The sequence below is a fragment of the Vollenhovia emeryi genome, unplaced genomic scaffold, assembly GCF_000949405.1.
Source record: "Vollenhovia emeryi isolate VEMERY1.0 unplaced genomic scaffold, V.emery_V1.0 DF939141.1, whole genome shotgun sequence".
NCBI lineage: Eukaryota > Metazoa > Arthropoda > Insecta > Hymenoptera > Formicidae > Vollenhovia > Vollenhovia emeryi.
In genome coordinates, this window is record NW_011967225.1 from 172,875 (window position 1) to 192,517 (window position 19,643).

General features: G+C 41.4%; 1 protein-coding gene across 14 annotated transcripts in view; it reads right to left on the bottom strand.

The window, feature by feature from the left end:
- Nucleotides 1-251: 251 nt before the first annotated feature.
- Nucleotides 252-19,643, bottom strand: part of LOC105566931 (dystrophin, isoforms A/C/F/G/H-like) — a 510,950-nt gene continuing 491,558 nt past the window's right edge. For 10 of the 14 annotated variants that reach the window (XM_012021369.1, XM_012021359.1, XM_012021357.1 and 7 more), the window contains 11 exons: nt 6,836-7,095; nt 6,298-6,456; nt 5,469-5,605; nt 5,021-5,237; nt 4,466-4,551; nt 4,051-4,378; nt 3,837-3,948; nt 3,124-3,762; nt 2,909-3,023; nt 2,281-2,439; nt 252-1,782 (listed from right to left, as the gene is read on the bottom strand). In XM_012021369.1, coding sequence (XP_011876759.1) covers nt 1,685-1,782; nt 2,281-2,439; nt 2,909-3,023; nt 3,124-3,762; nt 3,837-3,948; nt 4,051-4,378; nt 4,466-4,551; nt 5,021-5,237; nt 5,469-5,605; nt 6,298-6,456; nt 6,836-7,095 — 2,310 coding nt within the window. In that variant the 3' untranslated portion in view covers nt 252-1,684. Of the gene's footprint in view, nt 1,783-2,127; nt 2,140-2,280; nt 2,440-2,908; nt 3,024-3,123; nt 3,763-3,836; nt 3,949-4,050; nt 4,379-4,465; nt 4,552-5,020; nt 5,238-5,468; nt 5,606-6,297; nt 6,457-6,835; nt 7,096-19,643 lie in introns of all 14 variants that reach the window. The other 4 variants (XM_012021366.1, XM_012021361.1, XM_012021363.1 and 1 more) reach the window with 4 other exon arrangements.

A 19,643-nucleotide genomic window follows, 5' to 3' on the forward strand; every position in this document is an offset into this window, starting at 1 on the left:
CGTTACTAGGCGCGCAGAGAGTTGTAACGATCGATCGATCTCGCCGCACGTTTGAATTGGGCAGTGGGCCGGCCTAAGACAGCGATTTTTAATAATTAATAACTCGCTGACTTTTGCGAAAATTGCAAAATGGTAGAGGACTTTTCGACTTAGTCTAGTCCACTCTATCCCACAATAAGCGTTGATGCGGGTATTACATAACACCCTGTAGAGAACAGTATACGTTAGAGAGAAAATACACAAGGGGATTTATTCATATTATTTTTATTTAAGCATTTTGTCCCATATCATTTCAGTCATATTACAATATATTACAAGTAACGTAGTTACCTGTTTGATGTTGTACGCAGTATATAACTTTATTTTTATATGCCTAATCTTCTAAATTTTAATGCGTTATATTTTAATGTATGAAATCGCAAAACCAACAATCTTTCAACAAACTACAGACGGAGTTTGGAAACATATTCGATCGTTTTACACTCTGTCAGGTGAAATCAATCTTCTTGTGACCTAACGACGTGAATAACAATTCATTACGTTCATTCGCAATGCTCATCGAATTGGTAAAATATGAGTTTTTTTTTTCGTAGATATGTTTTTTACATTTCGCAAACAGCAACCTCGTCAGAAGTGATACAATAGCATTATTAACATATGGCATCGGTGTGATATGTCTAAAAGAAGAAAACGATATGCTGCGCACTTAATTCATTCAAAATAGAAAAATCATTCGCTCGAGGAAGCGGATCGCAGACTGATAACAGAACCACGGCGAGCTCACATTTCAATAATATCGCGGTGAATGTATTTTCTAGACAACTTTGTTACATATCAGAATACAGCCTACAGTTTATCGATTAGGTACTTATCAATATACTCTTAGATATAATAACATTCGGCAGGCTTAAAAATAATAGACATTGCCGTTTAATTTCAATTAGAAAATCTAAAAGAAAACCATTTAACCGGATAGAAAATAAATCTGAAAGTCGTAATGCTCTGTTTCATTATGAAAGATTCTCTCGTGATTATCAATGTAAAATTCAAGAGCGCCGAATACAAGAAGATCAGGTATGGATACTGTCTATTTCTCATTATGTGTCGTCATCTAAAATCGCAACATGTACATTGTGTAAGTTACGTCGAGGAAGAGCCCGTGGCAGTGAACAGAATGGGTATGTAAATATAAGCTACGTTCTATAATAGATTATGTGATTTGATACATTGCTTTTGCATGCATTGTTAATGATATTTCCTTCCGTGTATTTTTTTTTATATTCGTTATATCTCTTATTCGTTTGTATAGTTTAGCTAGCAAGCATAACAATTGATTTCTCATTACGATTAGTTTTCGTGATATGACATGTCAATATGTAGTAAAGTTACTCTCAGGGGACCGCCGAAAGCCAAACCATAATCGTCTTATCGATATAATTCAGCTATACAATGACGTATATCAAAACTTATAAAATACCCAAAACCACCATGAGAGACGAGTCCCCTGACCCTGCATTTGCGCGGCAGATATACCATGTATTCGTCTCTGATATGCGTTTAGAGCCAGACTTGTTATTGGTCGATAATTACGATTAAACGTTACGATTGCAACGTTGTCGAATGGATCTAGCATCGATCTAGCCGACTTCTAGCTTCTATCGGAACGAACGTTGCGATACAATTGTTATTTGAACGCGGGCGGGGGCGCCCGTTGCCCGTTCGTCTTCGACGTGTCCTCCGTCATGACTGTTACCAATTCGCCCACAGCTTTCCCTAAGTCCCCTGGAATAAAGAAAGAAGCCTTTAACGTCCGCCTATTTCTCCGCCGTTGCTCCCGAGGCCCCGAGTTCCTATACTGTTAAACTCTCGGTTTCACAATTAATTGGACAATCAACGTGCATACATTCCAGTATGTACAGAAGGGAAGAGACAAGCGTGGGATAAGTCGAAAAGAAGGACTTGGTCGGAAAAGAAGAGTACAAAGACGCGATCGACGCTAAGTATTCCCGTATTCAGTTATCGTTAGGTCGCCAATGTCATTCGTTGCGTATTAAGTAACGTATTAACTCGATATCGATGTATTCAGACGATTTTTAGTCCCCAGGGGAGAAGGCACAGTGATCTCACCTTACATCCATTCTGTAGCGTGAAAACAGGAAGGCAACGTTATTTTTGTTATGTCAAGCGGAAATGTCACGTGCATTATGGAGATCGGGCATAGTATAGATTGATTATACTACATAATTGACACACGATCGAATTCACATAGACTGAACGAACCTGCCATGTGCAACAGATTGCCCACATTGTGGGTAACGCTGTGAGAATGCGGCGGTGGCGGTGGCCTCTCTAAACTGCTGAGCCTGCCCTCGTTTGAGCTTCCTCCACCTACGTCCGTATACCCAATAGCAATAAGCTTATCTAACATCTCCACAGCGTCTGATTAAATATGTACAGATACGTAAACAATAGGGGTTCTTCGCAATCTATGCGGATGGCAAGATAATGTTTTAACTTTTTTTATTTTGAATAATTGAATTATTACTGTTCTACAGCAGTCAATTTTTCGGTGATTATATCAATTTGTGCGGAAAGCAATTTGAGTGAATGACATTTATCATTATCTCACGCGTATCTACTTGTAATGGAAATCATTGAATCCCTATTGTATCAATATGCAGTTAGTGTAATACCAATAGAAAGGCATATTAGATTCGGTTGTTGCGCATGAGTTACAAGTGTATTTGATGGTTATTACAGTCCGATTGATTGAATGCATTAATAATGATTCCTAATTGAGATACCTAATGTATCGCTCCAGATATTATCGTCTATTTATTTCCCAACAGTTATAATGAAAATTGAGCTGTTTATTAAGTTGAAAGCTGTTTGTTTCATTAGAATATACCTGGAGAATCATGATAATGGCCATTCATTTTTGCTGGGGAGTCGGTCGCTAATTGTGATGCTGTTACACTTCGGGTTTGCAAAGTTCCGGTCTTCGATGGCGAAGAAGCGTTTGGCTAAAAAAGACAAGTCGGATCGATCCATTTTAATTTCTTTACTTCTTCGAATCATTAAAAATAGAAGAGCAAGTATTAAAAAATGCCACACTCGGCGTACCTCATCTAGAAGTTGTCTAAGTCTTTGCAGTTGCGCCTCCAATTGGCGATTGTGGTCCTCGAGTAATTGCATGCGCGCTTCTAATCTTCCTTTATGCTGCCTCAACAGCTTAGCTTCCGCAATCATATCGCAATCAGGCTGCCTGGTACTGTGGCCGTCCTCTGGCGTCGAACCTGGAGTTTGCTTCGAGCGTAATCTTTCGTACTCTGCTTGCAATGTCGCGTTCTCCTCTTCTAATTCACGTATCATCGCCTCGAGCTCCTCTCTTTGCTCGGCGTCGATCGCTGCCATGACTTGGACCGGACTTCTCGGCATGTTAATATTGTCGCCACCGTTGAGACTCTGACAGTAGTGCGCTATTAGCTGGTGCTCGTCATCGCTGTCCGGCGTGGAGTTACTTCTCGTACGCGACAGCTCGACCTCGGCGAGTCGAGAGGCGTACATTTCCAAACGAGAGTGCATATCTTGACTAAGCGAGCTGTGTTGAGGCGATGGCGCCGGGCTTTCCAGCGCGTCTCCTTCCAGGACAGTTTGTACAGGCAAATAGCCAACTCTGGGATGTTTCTTAAAGTATCGTTTGGACTTGAATTTGTTGCGCAACGCTCGCGTAAAGTCGCGCACGTCCTCACCGGAGGTTGTCTGTAAAGTACCAAAACGTATCTATGAAGATCTTTCCTTTTAATAATACTTGAGAAAAATTAAGGGCGTCTTACCGCCGTGCAGTATTCTTGCATCGGATGTGTCAGCTTATGATTCTTTGCTTTGCGTCCTGAGAAGAAACAGTTCTGACACATGTCGAAGTTGAAGCATTTCAAGCAACGGTATCTGAAAACCAGATATTTTTGTTGTTGTCAATACACATTTTGAAAATTTCGCATACCTGTTACATACACCTCACTTTTTTTCACCGACGAAATGTAGTCTCACCTGAATCCTATGATAGGATACTCCTTGCATATGTTACACTTGGCTTGGTGTTTGGCGGTCTCCGCTGCGGATAATCTATGCAATACCGGCAGCCAGACCATACTCTGCGGCTCCTGTTGCAGCCAGCTCAGAAAGTGCACGGCCTCTATTTCGTTCTTATCCTTCCCCGCCTTCTCGAAGCAGCTGCGAACGCTGGGCTCGATATTCGAACCTCCGAATGCCGCGACTTCGCCCAATTGTCTCGGCACTTGTATGCAATCGTGCAACAAAAGTCCCAGTTTGCGTTGATCTACCAGCCTATTGGGATCCGCAATCAAACGGAACAAATCTGCGAATAAAAAAAAAAAATCCCCATTAGGTGTACTTTTAATACATTTAATTCACTTGTCAGCAGAAATCTTTATCAAGTACTCACATCTATACTTCTCTTCCAAATGTCCCTTGCACAACAAAACCAAACCGACTTTGAACGAAAGTACTCGAATTTGACCGGTTCGTTGGCTGAAAATTATAGCGAACAAGTTATTATGCTATACATAATGTTGGGGATTGTCAATATAAAAATTACACCGATCTTGCCCAATTGTTTAATATTAATTCAATAATAATAATTATCTAATTTCATTAAACTGACTATAAAAAAAACTAGAGAAAAGTCTCCTATTATGAGATAGGATCCCAATATGGGATAGCGGTATTTCTGTTAAATTAATAGATGGAATTGATTGATTCCACCATGAATTTATTGCCCTTGGAGCGAAATCTGTTTAGTGGAAAATTCATTGTTAGATCGTGTAATCGTTGCGAAAAAAGATTTATGATTGAATTTAGGTGTTGAAGACCTGCTATCTCGTATCAAAAGCCGATCTCATAATAGAAGACTTTCCTCTATACATGTACTAGGTGTGAATTGGACATGAATGATAACAAAGAGTACATTGACAATATGATAGTTATAAAATACATTCACTTGTTAGTATACCTATCGTATACATTGAGCAGCCAGTTGATGGCCAGGTCAATGCATAGCGGTACGGACACCTGCGTTGGATTGTCTGCTGCGATTACTTCGTACAACGATGTCAGTACTGTTACCATATCGGGGATGTCGATCAGTTTGTCATTCTGTGCCCGAAGTCCGTGTGAATCGAACTGTTCCAACGCGGTGGAAAGACCCAACATGTCCACTAAAAATAACAGAAAAAATATATGTATATAAATGTTACGCCGCAACTATTGTACAAGGAATATACAGAACAGTTATTTATTTCGTTTTTATCTTCAAGGTATTAGGGAGCGAAGATAAATAAAGAGATTCTCGTGGTATCGATCAATTTGCCGAATGCGCGTCTAAATAGCAGCAACCGGACGTCAATAAAACAAGTAATTTCGATCACGCGAGTTGCGAAAATACTCACGGCACAGTCGCTTTTGTACGGTGCGCAGTTTCATGGCGGTTCGGTAAGCGGAAAAGCGAACTTCGTTTAGATCCGCGAGCGAAGACATCAGCTCTATCATTTTCGGATGATCCCAATGCGTAGTCTCCAAATGATGGCTGTAACAGATGTTATTTAAATTCGTACATTTACGCAAAAGTTCACGAAGAAGTTTAATATGACGCGATATCTTCTAGGCTTTAACACGTTCGAATCGAAGAGAAACATACCAGGGTTGGGAAAGTTACTTTATAAAAGTATCTAGTTTTTTTTTGCTAAAAATGTAACTAGTTACAGTTACTCAAAAAGTAATGAAGCATTACTCTTTGCAGTTACTTTCTTGCAATAAAAATATCAAATCTGCATTTGAATTGTAAAGCGTCGATAAAGGCGTTTATGCGCGAATGCAAGGCCTAATGCAATCTGTGGAGGTTTAAAACATATATAAAGTAACTATTAATGTAACCGAGTTACAGTTACAGATGGAGAGAAAGTAACGAAGTTAAGTTAGAGTTATAAAAAAAAAAGTCACTTCCAACCCTGAGACACGCACATATTTAAGTCTTACATAATAGATCGTAACTGAACGTATTGTGCAATAAGTTTTTAGATATTCGAATTTATTGGACTAAACTTAAATGTCCAAGTGAATTGGATGTTTGCTGTTATTTAGATATTCGATTGAATAGAGATGTTTCTTCTAGGAGCACAAGACTCGCGGCGCGTCAGTAAAAGCTCTCGGTCGCTTCAGGAATAACCGTGCAGCACGGTTTGGGAAATTCGAGGTGACTGAGCGAGGAAGATCGATTACTTGATATAGTAAGGCACTTTGGCGGGTGTGAGGGCTCTCTCCCATGGTGGTTCTACGCTGCTCGCGAGGAAAGCCTGACTACCCGGAGTGCTGCCATCCTTCCCGAATCCGCTTAGCAACTTGTAACGCTCGTCAACTGCGACTTGCAGCACCTTCCACCTGCGAAAACACACGAAAAAGTTAACGCCGTTGCGTCCCGAATTCAAAGCCCGTCGCAAGACAGGCTGTAAAAATAAGAGTCTCGCGGTGTCGGGCGAATTTTAAATTCTCCATCCTGATACTTGCGCGGAGTGACGCGGGAAAGGAAGCGTCTCAAATCCTCGGATGGTCGTAAAGGAGATATTTCGCGCGAGTATTTCCGCGGCTCTCCTTATTATTCCGCTAGAATCGTGTATAATGTCTGAAAAATCGGATCGCTCGCATGGATTTGTCATTCGCGATTCCACGTGACATCGTGTACATCGCTGATAGTCGCGTCTTGTCTGGAACTCGGTCGGGAGTCGCGCGATAAATTTTTACGCGGTCGTCAAGTCCATACCTGGTGTTCAGATCTTCGAGTTTCGCCAGTAAAGCGTGAGAAACGATGACGCTGCTCGATGCGAAGACGCTCGCCTGGTCGTTCGCGTCCTCGATGTTCCTCTGGATCGGTACCAGTCGTTCGCCGAATTTCTGCAACTGCTCCAGCAGCTCCGTCGCTTCGTTGGCGTCGTTCGGATTCTGCCAGCCGCTCTGGATCGCCTCGGCCGCGGCCATCCGCGAGGAGAGATCCTCGAGGGACTTTTGGAAGACACATATTTTCTGAAATCAGAACAGAAACTATTTAATTCAGATGTTCATCGTACGTTCAGTATTGTTCGTCGCTCGCACATGGGGGATTATTCAGATGATAATTGCTAATTTATAAGTTGATGTTTACTTATGGTACGCTGGAAAACAAATTTTCGCTACCGTAGCTAATCATGGTTTGCTAAAAATATTCTGCTGTCGTAACTATTTTATAAAGCACAGCAAACAGTTTGCTGTCGCATCTAATGTAATAGGCACAGTAGCAAAGTATTTAGCTGTCGCAATTATGGTAGCTGTCCATATTTTACAACTGAAATTTAGTTTCCGCAAGCACTTTTAGCTACGGCAGCTACATTTTTCGTTCCGCGTAGCTGTATAGTTAAAGACGTCTGAATTATTCTTTTTCAGTATTAATGTATTTCGATAGATGCTGCAATCAACATCGCATACTTGTATATTTATATATTTTATATTTATATGTGATCTCTTTCGCAATTTCTGGTTCTCGGGCGAAAGGAATCGGTTAATATTATTAATTTTTATGTCTCTTAGAAAGTAATGTCATCCGGCGTAAACTTAGACATAAACGATTCAGGTTAGAAAATTATATACATACTTAGATACTTGTTTACCAAATTGATATACAACCATTTGCAAGAATATTCTATTTTCAAAGCAGAAATTTGCTGCTTATGAATTTTTATACATCTTTAAGTTAAAATAATTACTACAACGTCTGCTATATTTGTTCTTTGTTGTAAAAAATATTTCAAGTTATTATCTTTTCGCTTATTGTCACTAAATTACGAGATCGCTCTTAATGGAGTTTAAAAGATGATATTTATAAAGGTCTTTATCACAGAATTCAAAGGGGCGGCCATCTTCGTCAGCTAAAGTTCATCTACCGCGTGAAAGGATTCTACGACAAACAATATTAATCCATTGAAGTTAATGCACCTATTATGTGTGTACATAATCGGCGAAGGTGCGCCGGAGAAGAAAAATATATGTATAGTTGGGCAAATTTATCTAATTAACAAGTTACAGTTTAATTAATTTAAAGCTACAGTTTATTTTGCTGTTATATTAATAGCGATTAAATTAGTATTGCGATAAATTTGGCGGAATTAAAATTAACAGAACAAAGTAGCGAACGTCGCGGCGTCGTAAGAGCTGCTAATTCATTCCTATGCAACGTAAATTGCAATTATATACAGGGTGAGTCGTAAAGGCTGTCCCAACCTTTTACCATAAGGGGTGAATTACCGACCGCAACTGTAGCCAACTCGGGGGAAAAAAAATGGATAAAATCTCGTTCTACGTGTCTCAATCATGTAATATCTAATTACATTTCTCGAGAAAGAATTGAGACGTGTAGAGTGAGATTTTATCCATTTTTTCCCGAGTTGGCTACAGTTGCGGTCGGTAAATCATCTCTTATGGTAAATGGTTGGGACAGTCTTTACGACTCACCCTGTATATACTCATTCATGAATGTTATTCAATGCAATGCACGCTTCATAATATGAAAAGTGCACGAAACATCCAAATTGTTTTTATTGCCGTGAGTACGGTTCAAAGTGATATTCCCTGTATGAGGGGGGAAAGAGCCTCGCATGAGCGGAATATTTGTGAACGGATAGAAAAGTGGTAAGCATAATTCCACGCACGGAATTTCATGGTCGAGCGAGATGTATTTATCGTTTACACCCTTCGTGCGTGCGTGCTCAAAAGCGCGCTGTCATAATCGGATCAAGCGTAACCAAATTACGACAGTTTTAATTTTGTCTTTTGGCTCTCGTGACTAACGCACGTGGTTTGTCATCGAAAAATGGAATCTAATCTCCAATTGAAAGAAACCCAGCAGAGTATTAGACAAATAAATTTTTTTCCTACTCATTTTTCTCTGCATTAGGATTAAAAGGCAGAAACAGCAGTTTGTAAATTAGATACATTAAGTTTTTCCTAACACCTGAAAATAAAGAAGAAAGAAATGTGTGCAAGATCGAGACGACTGTTTTAGTTAAAAAAAAGTTGATTCTATATCTATTCATCAAAAAGGCTTGCAAAATTTGCAACTTAATTACAAAGGCAATTAATAATGAAAATTAACAAGTCAGAAAAATGGGTTTCAATTATATTCGTGTTGCAGGAAAAAGACTTTGTTTCAGACTGATGAAATTCAAAGAGATTGTTACATATTACATAAAAATATCTTATACGATTATTAGAAAACACGGCCAAGAATCGAAGCCAAATGAGTGGCAAAGTAATAAAGACAAATAATTTCTTTGTAGCAAAAAAATAATACTTTCGCGCGGTACTTTTTTCTGGCACTTACGAGGGAGCTTACGAACAGAGAGATATGAGACAATCGCTAAGTACAAATGGCGTGCCCTCTCGGCCCTTTCAATTTTCATTCCTGGACAAGGCGCGGTAACCGGCGTCGCGATAAAATTCACCGGGCATTTATCAGTCGGCGATACGACACGAGAGAGAGCAGAAAGAGCGGAAAAACGGAGGAGGAGGAGGACGGTTGGTCCCACGATGGCATTTGCATTCCAAATAAACGCCGTCGACGGACGCTAAATCGCTCTAATTAGTCGTCTCCCTATGAAAGTGCTTTAAGCGTCCCTTGTTCCGAGAGCAGGATAAGGAAAAAGGCCGACGCGTAAAAGCGCAGTGCGAATGAAAGAGAAAGAGTGGTGGGAGAGGAGAGAAGTTAGGATCTTACTTGCATCCGCGACGAAGGAAAGTGGGATGATCGAATCGATGAAAATGCCGGAAAAAGCCGAGTCCCTCGGCACCCTTTGTTCTTAATCATTTGGAGAAAGAGCGATAATGTGAATGTAAAAAATTATCATTGATAAAAACGTGCAATCGCGGACGGCGGAGGTTCGGGCTGAATCACTTGAGGATAAAGAGCCGGTGTTTTGTTCCATTTTGCGCGGAACTTAATTACAAAGGAAGTCGAATAACTCGACGGATTAGCGACAGATAATCTCTAAAGAATAATATATGGGCTCCGTTTGCACAATATCGTTATGTTGGCATCGTCGCGTTTAGCTTATGCACGGCAACCTGCTGTATTTTGCGCGAAAAATAATTACCGTGATTACTGACCAGAGTTAAAATGTATTACAATTCTCGCGCGTTCATTTGATCATCCGTAAATATATGTATATGTATGCATGCGTGTATACGCTCCATGATAAACGGGTGGTATGAATACTGCATCATCCGCGACGTGAATTGTATCCAACATAAAGCATCTCTAATAACGTTCATGCTAATGAGGAATTATTGAGTTCAATGAAAACGTAATTATTCAGAAACGCTAAAACGCGGTCTCGCGCCGGTCTCGCGTTCGTGCCTCCGCACGAAATCAGTGTGAAAAAAATCAGTGTAACGAGCGGGGGGGGCAATCTTGTTGGCGACCAGATTTATCTCGACGTATACTCGCACGCACGCACGCACGCACTTGGCGTTCCGGTTACGTAAAAAGTACGAGAGTAAGACAGTAATTTGATTGTACAATGAGATCTCTGCGCGCATGGACACGCAAGGACGGAGTTGTTTAATACACCTCAACTGATACGCGTGGCATGCTAAGTGCAATACCCCGCCCGCATTTAGCCGGGAGTTAAAAAGAGCGAATTTTAAAGTAAAAAAATAAAAAAGGCGCGGTGCTGGGCAAATTTTATAATCGCGCTTTCGCCCGGCTTTTACGTAAACGGCACAGTGTGTCTCTGTATGAAACTCGGGAATACAAAGTTCAACTGATCGAGACGCACGATACTATTTCGAGCGATTGAATTAATGCGGTAATTTTTGTGCAGTTAAAAAAAAGAGCTAGCATTTCTTTTTCTACAAAGAAACCTAAGTCTCTTTTTCGATGATACGTACAATTCCGTTAAAATGCAACTCGAAGTTTCATTCGTCTTACATGTTGTATATCTATTTTATACACGAGTGCTGACTTATTCTGATTTTTCTTACTTTTCAGATTTCGAAAAATATGTAAAATTATAGGTGGAATTTTTGTTTGAGTAACTTGAAACTCGGAAACACCTAATATCGAAATAAATAAATCTTTAACTCGAAATTATTAAGCTGATATACAAATAAGCGATCGGGTGCATTTATATACATATATATATACAGTTTTCAAAATGAGGAAAAAGAGTCGGACTTTACGCGCGACGAGTTTTTCAAGTCGCCCGCAATAATTCGCTCGGCAAAGTGCCGCAGGAAGTGCGCGCCGACACGTCGTTGAGTGACGCAGACACGGTTCCGTTTCGTCGTAAATAAAATTACGACGAATAAAGAAAGCGCAAAAAAAGAAAGGAAGAAACGAATGCCGGCCGGAAATGGAGAGGCCGAGAACTCGATTCTAACACTCTCTAACAAGAGTCGCGAAATAACATCCTTCGATTCCGATCAGTTCCACCGTGTTTCAGTGGAACGGTCTGCCCTGGACCGAATTATAATAATTCCGCGAAAGGTCGGTGAGGAAAAACGAGACGTGCAGCTGACGCGGGACGTAAAAAACTGGAATGCAACCAATACCTCTGCGCTAGGATAATTTCGTAATTTTAGCGTGGAATCGAAGTGACCCATAGATTTCTTCGTGTATCATGTAAGCGACATTCGATCCCAAGACACAGGAGGAGAGACAAAAATTCGTACTCTTATCCTTCCTCTCAGAAAGCTCGCGATGCTGCTTTCGCTGAAACGCAGGCACCGAGTGACTTCACTTAGACGTCACTTCGCGACTCTCATTATTCCGGTTCTCCGTTTTACTCCCATGATAAATCGCGCCGAAAGAAATACCGCCCGATTTTCACCGGGAATGACGTGGACGGGTGACGTATTGTGCACCTGGACGTGAACTAATTGGCGGGTCCATCGATAGCGCGGGGCCCGCAGGCCTTCGCGCCCGAAGTCGTCGGGTCTGCCGGAGGCCGAGGCCGAAATAATTTCTCGGCATCTGCAGTGTCATTTATTATGTGGCCAACCGAGCAATTAAAGTTAACTCGGCCGTGCCCGGCGACGTCCTCGTTCTCGGCCCTTCCTCGGCGGTTCCTCGCGTAGTGCGTCCTGGCGAACAACCTCTTCGTGGAATTTACTAAGCTAATTGTCTGGCGCCGTCCGATATTCTTCTGGCTATATGCACAATTCGCGAACCATTTGGCAATTATGCTGTTTGACTTGCATTCGTCGCGTGAGCTCTCGATCCCACTGCTTTTCTCGTTGCACCTTTTCTTTATGTTTGTTACTGAGCGAATTGTTAGCTGAATTTATACACGCGAGTGACGAATGCGAAAAATCAAGGGGAAAACGGCGTTTCTCTCTCTCTCTCTCTCTCTCTCTCTCTTTTAGAAATATTCAATCAAGACCTTGAAAGTGATTCTACGAAGCAGCTTTAGCCTTTCTTGGAATTCTACCTGCGAAGATGCTTTTATCGCTGAACAAAGACGTAATTCAAGATGAGTCAGGTGCAAGTAAGCAGATACTTTAAAAGATTAGAACATCTTAAAACAGCTCCAATTAACCGAGTAATAAAATATCGCTCAGTTAACTCCCTCTGAACAAAAGTATATTCAGTTTCACGCACTGCAATGAAAACTGCATTAGTCGACCTCTACAAGATGATCCATTAAATTTAGCTCTTCATTATTTGGACTTTAGCTATTCGGTATTTCGAGCTCGGAAATATAAAGATTAAGTTTATTTTGGCAGAACCGAGAAAGAGTTTCTTCGTAGAAAAAAAGTTGATTCTATATCTATTCTTCAAAAAGTCTTACAAAATTTGAAACTTGATTACAAAGGCGATTAATAATGAAAATTAACAAGTCAGAAAAATGGGTTTCAATTATATTTGTGTTGCAAGAAAAAAAAACTTTGTTCTAGACGGATCAATATTAAATTGTGTTGAGATTGGTCTTAAAAAAGGAAAAGGATTATTTTCATTACTTTAATTTTTACATTAACATCCTTGCGGCGTCAATTTCTTACGTTTATATAACGTTGCTTTAGCTCAGATGTAAGAGCATTAAATGAGAAAAGACAGGAGGAGCGGGCAGTAATATATAAGGCTCATATACAGAAGTTTCCTTGGGCCGTGGTAGTTACAGACTACGCTAAGAGACTTAGCCGTACGATATTGAAACACACCGTATACGACGAATCTTATAAGCAGCTTATGTGCAGTTTGTATCACAGTTTAACGTGTAAGTTTCCGCGCTTGTCCAGCCTATCGCAAGGATCTTAACGTAAACGTTGTAAAAGTGCGATGCGTTCAGGAAAACCGCACGCATATGTGCAACCGTTATATTGCAAAATAATGCAATATGCTGCCATTGTATCATAAAATATTTAGATATTTTCTATAGTAGCAATTATTAAAACAATAAAGAGTAGATTACATTGAACCCCGGATGAAATCTCTGATAAATAATTGTGGATTATTGGTAATTAATGAAAATTGCTACGTTATTGAAATTGCTGCCGAATGATTTTATTGTCCTTTATATTTTCATAACAATACAAAGGCCGCACAACTTTGCTATTATACTACATAATATTATGTAATAGAACAATAGCAATTATAAAAATCAGATTACATTCGACTGCGGGCGAAGAAGATCGATTTCGGATAAATGGATTGCAGATCATTGATAACTGACGAAAATTGTTACACCATTAAAATCGCCGCGTACTTTCATTGTTGTTCACATTTCTGTTTTCATATAACATGTTGTATTAGCTACAGCCGCGGTCTTTAGATCTCCATGTTGGAGTGGAAAATCTCAGTGCGCGGGATAGAGGCGGGACCGCGGTGGAAGTTGACGCTTAGCGAAGGGGAGTATGCGACAAGATAACTTATTTATCTTGCATGCGCGTCCTCCGAGAAAGGAGCAACGCGGTGCGCGGAAAGTGCGACATCCCCTACCGAATTCTCTCATAAATATTCAGATTTTCCGCGGTGCTTTCTGGTATTTATTGCATCGCCGTGTCGAAACGCGCGGCGCGCGACAGCGTGGCGGACAAAGCGTAGTCTGGTCCGAGGTGACTAAGCGGCAATATTGTGGCGCCTCGCCGTTGGCAATGCGCCATGTGCATCTATTATAAGTCCGGGTTCGTAGCCGCAAACCGACGTACCCTAGACCTTCACCTCGAGCTTCCCCCGCAATCCTGACGCACGTTGGCTATCAACGCTCTCACCTTAAGCAAGCGGGTGGCAATCGACGTGATTAGAATCTTCATATTACACTTACCCTTGCGCAGCTACGCGTTTGTAATCATTAACAATTTTCCAGAGCCCGTTTCTTACTTATAGCGTCTTCCTACTAGATTCGATAAGAAAATTTTTTATCATTTTTGAACATCTGATAATTTCCTTTGTTTGCATAAAATGTATTCATATTGCACAAAATGAGTAACAATTGCTTCATGACAGCTCGATGAATGATAATAAAACTATATATTTAGATATAAATAGAATAGCAAGTGAAAATGAATTAATTTCAAATATTTGATAATAAAATATGTTATGAAGTTTACTTTGGCAGAAACGGAAAAGAGTTTCTTCTTATCCTTCCATTGCTGAATCGATCAAGCTGTACTGATCGATTCGTGGAACAGGGACTTGAGTGTACTTTAAAAGCGCGTGACCGTCGTGCGAACACGCGTGCGACGAATTTTAATGTCACAACGGACAAGCATTACTTTCATTACGGAGAATTTGCGGCGCGAAGAGGATGGAATTAATGGGCAGGCTGACAAATGTGTCAGAAAAATCTGTCCCTTGAGCGACGTGAGTAGTCGCTGCGATTTAAAAAGGCACATCGATGCATTCTAAAACATCAGATACGAAGAGAAGGAAGAATAACATCGGTATCGTCCGTTCATTCCATAGAAAGGACACGAGTCGTAGTCAAAAGTAGAAATTGATATGGGATTGTTATAAAAAATTAGGAATCACAACGGGCGAAATATCTCAGATTTACGTTAGAAATTGCCTTTCACGACTGTTAATTGTAAACTTCCTCTCTGTATCGTTTCTTTTTTAATTACAAGGTGATACAATTTTGACGTTATAGAATCAAAGTTATCTTAAAATGTGTTGCGGAGTGTCTGCGCAGCGGCCTTTAATTAAAAAGGATTAAACATCCTGAGGCTGAGAATGTATTAAATGCTGCAAAATGAGAGGACGAAAATCGCGAGGTAAGTGCATGCATCTCGGAGGTAGCGTATCGTGATTAAACGAGTGAAGGAGCGAAGACGTCGTGTAAGATCGTCCTAATGTAAAGACTACGTATACAAAGTAAAGAAAAGAACGGCATCTTGCATGTGACGACGGAAATTAGATATCCTGCGGAGGAGCGCTATTATGTGGGTAAACTCAAGAAGGCCGATCCCTCTCGAATATCCATCGAGGCAAGATTTTGTTCTACGGGGGCGATAATGTTCCGTACTGAAAGGTCCCCGCGCAATATTGATCCGCCATGATTGGCGCTTATTGTATGTGAAAGTTTCAGCGCACCGCAAGCGAACGGGGCGGGGAATTTTCCGCATAAAATAGTCCGCTCGTCTCAGGACGCGAGATTGTTATTAAATTTATGAACAGCAACACTGTTTCCAGCGATAAAACTGCGCAGGTGAATTCCTCGGATTTAAATGGCGACGCTGCAGAATGCGTGAATCTTCATATCTCACGGTAATAGTATTTTTCTGCGAAGAAAGATTCGCGGTAGAATATATTTCACGGGGATGTATTTTGATGCGACAGTATTTCGCGCGAGGATGAGCAAGGATATTTCGTTCGGCGACAAAAGTGTTGGTTGAAAACCGAGATGCATCTCCGAGGTGCGAGATACTTTTATTGATAGGCATGACGAAGACGATTTCAGCGAACGGCGCTCGAATTCAATTATGCAAAATATGCCCGCTTTTAATACACCTCTTAAGAGGACCGGAAATATAGAATTTTACAAATTTATAAAAATACATAAAACGTGAGCTCTTTATTACCGAAATTTATCGCTCGTAATTGATAAATTGCAAAATTGCAGCATTTTGTAAAGATATCTTCTATTCTTTAGAAGTATTTATATTATAATAACGATAATATAGAATATTTCTGACATACTAATGACTGAAGAAACCAACTGGCTATTGGATAAATTATAGTATCTACTTTTACATACTTGTTCACACATTTTTTTATTCGTTTGCATTTGGCAGATCCTGAATAGCTGAAAATTGGAATAAAAGTAAAAACTTTGTAGGTCCGAGCAAGATGTAGATAGCCGAATAATTTTTTAATGTGATTTCACATTATAGGGCGTTCTCGTTCGTATGATTCTTAATGGTCCTATAGTTAACTCGGTTTGAAAACTTTGTGTATATTTTACGATAAAACGTTCTCTAATTAATTGATACGACGACTACTTCTGCTACCTGGAGAATAAGATAAATTTGTTTACGCCCGGTTGCAAAAAAAATCTCTCGCATGTTATCCGCGACTTTGCGAGACAACAGCCACCAGCTCTCGTCATGCTCTCTTGCTCTAAATCGGTCGTCAACTTCTTATCTGGAATCAGTCGTCTAAGCCTTAGTTGCAGAGCAGTACTTACGACTGGCACGAGGAGGAAGCTCACGTTGCATGGGAATTGGATTAGCAGCCGGAGAAACGGTAAGAGCAATTTCCGCGATAGTATCTGCACACGAGGAAGGGCACGAAACCCTCTGATACGCCGCATGGTAGGGCAGCTGATAGCGATAGGACCTCGTGAGGGTTGATGCAACCGTACGCGGGGGCTAATCCAGCACGCGATGCTACCTGGCAATAGTCTCCTCTAATTTGCATCGTAATGCCCGCCCGTTGTCCAACGATTCTTTCGGATCGTATCGACGTATCGCTACGTCATCGTAATTTGCGCAGATATCGCGCGACGATTTCGCAAATAAATCAGCGTGCCGTCTGCCTGTCCCGCGCGTGCTCCGGATCTCGTCTCGATCTAAACGAGTCTGACAAATGTAGAATGGTAGCCGAGTGAACGACGTGGAATCGGATTAATAGCCGGGGAAACGCTAATAGAAATTTCGCCGGTATCTCGATGGTATCTGCGTACGCTGTAGGGCGTGGCGTAACAATGCATCTCGTCGCAAATGGATGCTGATGCATCCGCGCTCGTACGGCCTACCGGAGCTCGTTTGTGACTACCTTACGGCGATTGTCACTGTAGTATAATGCTGTAGATATCGCCCCTTTGTCTTTGTCCAGTGCGCCCCGTCTGCATTGCGGCACAATAATTTTCCTCGCATCTTAAGGATTTAATTATATGATTACCAAGAGTCGGCACCTTCTTCCTTCTCATTACAGGAGTCGCGAATAAAACACGCCGAACTTACAAATAAAACGAGTGTGATTTATAAGCTGTGACGTATAACTACGTGCAAAAAAACTCCACGGCTTGCAACACATTTTGGCGACCGATACAAAAAAAAAGGGGGGGGGGGGAGTTCGTAGCGCAAAATTGTGCAAGTTAGAGATATTTGTATTGCGGTTCGACGGGCGCAAACAATCGATTATCTATCTGCACCGTCGTAAGTTCGTTGCCGATCCGATGTCATTTGCCTCTTATTTAATTAACTGTTTCAAGCTTTACTCAACGTCTTATCGAATGTCAGTCATTTAATCATAACACGGCGGTTATATAGCGGTCTATGCAACACCGGTCTATAGACGGTATGCAGCGTGGAAATTGAATTAGTTGCCGCTGGAACGGTGAGAGCAATTTCCCCGATAGTATCTACACAGTGCCTAGGTCAAAGGAAAATGATAAACTCCGCAATAGATTGCGCAACGAAAGTACGCTGATATACGTGGCGTGTTACCCGTATGCATTAAATTCCAGAGTTTTTCAATATAAAAACACGCTGACACACGGTGCGGAAATGATGCATGAGAAACGAGTTGCATAAACAATTTCAGTATAAATAAGTAAAAAAAATATATATAAGTTTGCAAATATACATGTTTATGTATTGCATGTACCATTAAATATGAATTTTGTTTATATATTTAGTTATATTTTGCCTAGCGACACATTTAAATATTTTGATCACGTCTACAGCTAAGCACGATCTCTCTTTCCGCGAGATTCTACGATTTAGTCTCTTCTTGGGACAAAATCACGGAACAACGGGGAAATGTCGCCCAGGTTCAACCCCAGAGTCTATGGAAACCCATGACGCTTCGGGACGTAATCGTAAAAAAGCTCGGGGAAAACCGCGGGATCGATAGAGAAATGCGCAAAATCGCACGGGCGCGGCGCACAAGTGAAAACGGACGTCGGGACACGCTGTCGTTAAACGTCCATCTCGCGCTTTATCTGAAGTCGACCGCCGGGTCCAGCTGTAGCACAGCGAGCTCGCGAGCTACACAGGAATTGGATTAGCAGACGGAGAAACGGTGAGAGCAATTTCCGCGATAGTATCTGCACACAGGAGAAAGAAAGAAAGAGAGAGAGAGAGAGAGAAAGAAAGAGAGAAGGGAAAGGGGAGGAGGGAAGAGGAGGGGGGACGAGCGCGGGACACTGATACGTTCCTCCGTGGTAGGTTGTCTCCGCAACAAGCGAAGCGCCCCGGTGTTAATTACGCGCAATTGTCTGCGAGATCAGTGGCTTCAGCCAGCCAACGAGCCAACCAGCCGACCGACCATCCCTGTACTCTACTTGCCACGGTTTATAACGAGATACGTTGCTGTATACGGTAACAATCATTATCACGCTCGTGTTAACGCGCCGTCGCCGCCGTACTGCCGCGATTACGAAATGGCAGCAGCACGCGTTTAATCTACTCGGCCGGCATGCGCAAGCTGTTTGCGCTTCTGCGAGCATCGTATCACGTTGATACCCGATGGCGGACCGGACCGATCGCTCGAAGAGCAGAGACCCTGCCGAGTCACTGTTATGCTGCCAAATTCGGTTTTTAATTATCGTTTATCTCCGTTTATGCTGTCTTATATGTATATTATTTAGAGAGAAGTCGTCGTGGTTACTCGACTCGCGCGCGGAAACGGCGAGACACGCAGGGGAGAGGAAAAATAATTTAAAGTGCGCAAAAGCGGGTTCCCTCTTAAATAAATAAGCATGATGGACTGCCTGGTCCCGATGTGGAAACTCGAGAGATGGTCGATTTATCTCTGTACTGTTTTGTGCGTCAAATGTAACAGTACTTGGCAAAGTACATCGTCGTGTCGGCCTACCGTGCTCTTTGGTAACGCCTGACAGATATAATTCTTCGGAAGGAAACTTTTTAAGTTAAAAATTGCAATATGCACGATCGAAAGTGGACAAAATTGTCCAAGATGTCCAGCTGTTTTTATGTCAAGCCGATCCGTGATTATATTGAAACGAAGATCGCAAAGGAGAACTCGCTTCATTATTCCATTTGAGAGACCGCAATTGTTTCAATGAAAACAATAACGCATTTCTTTGTAATTGCTGCTAAATTTTTAACGATCGAAAGTGGATAAAATTGCCAAGATG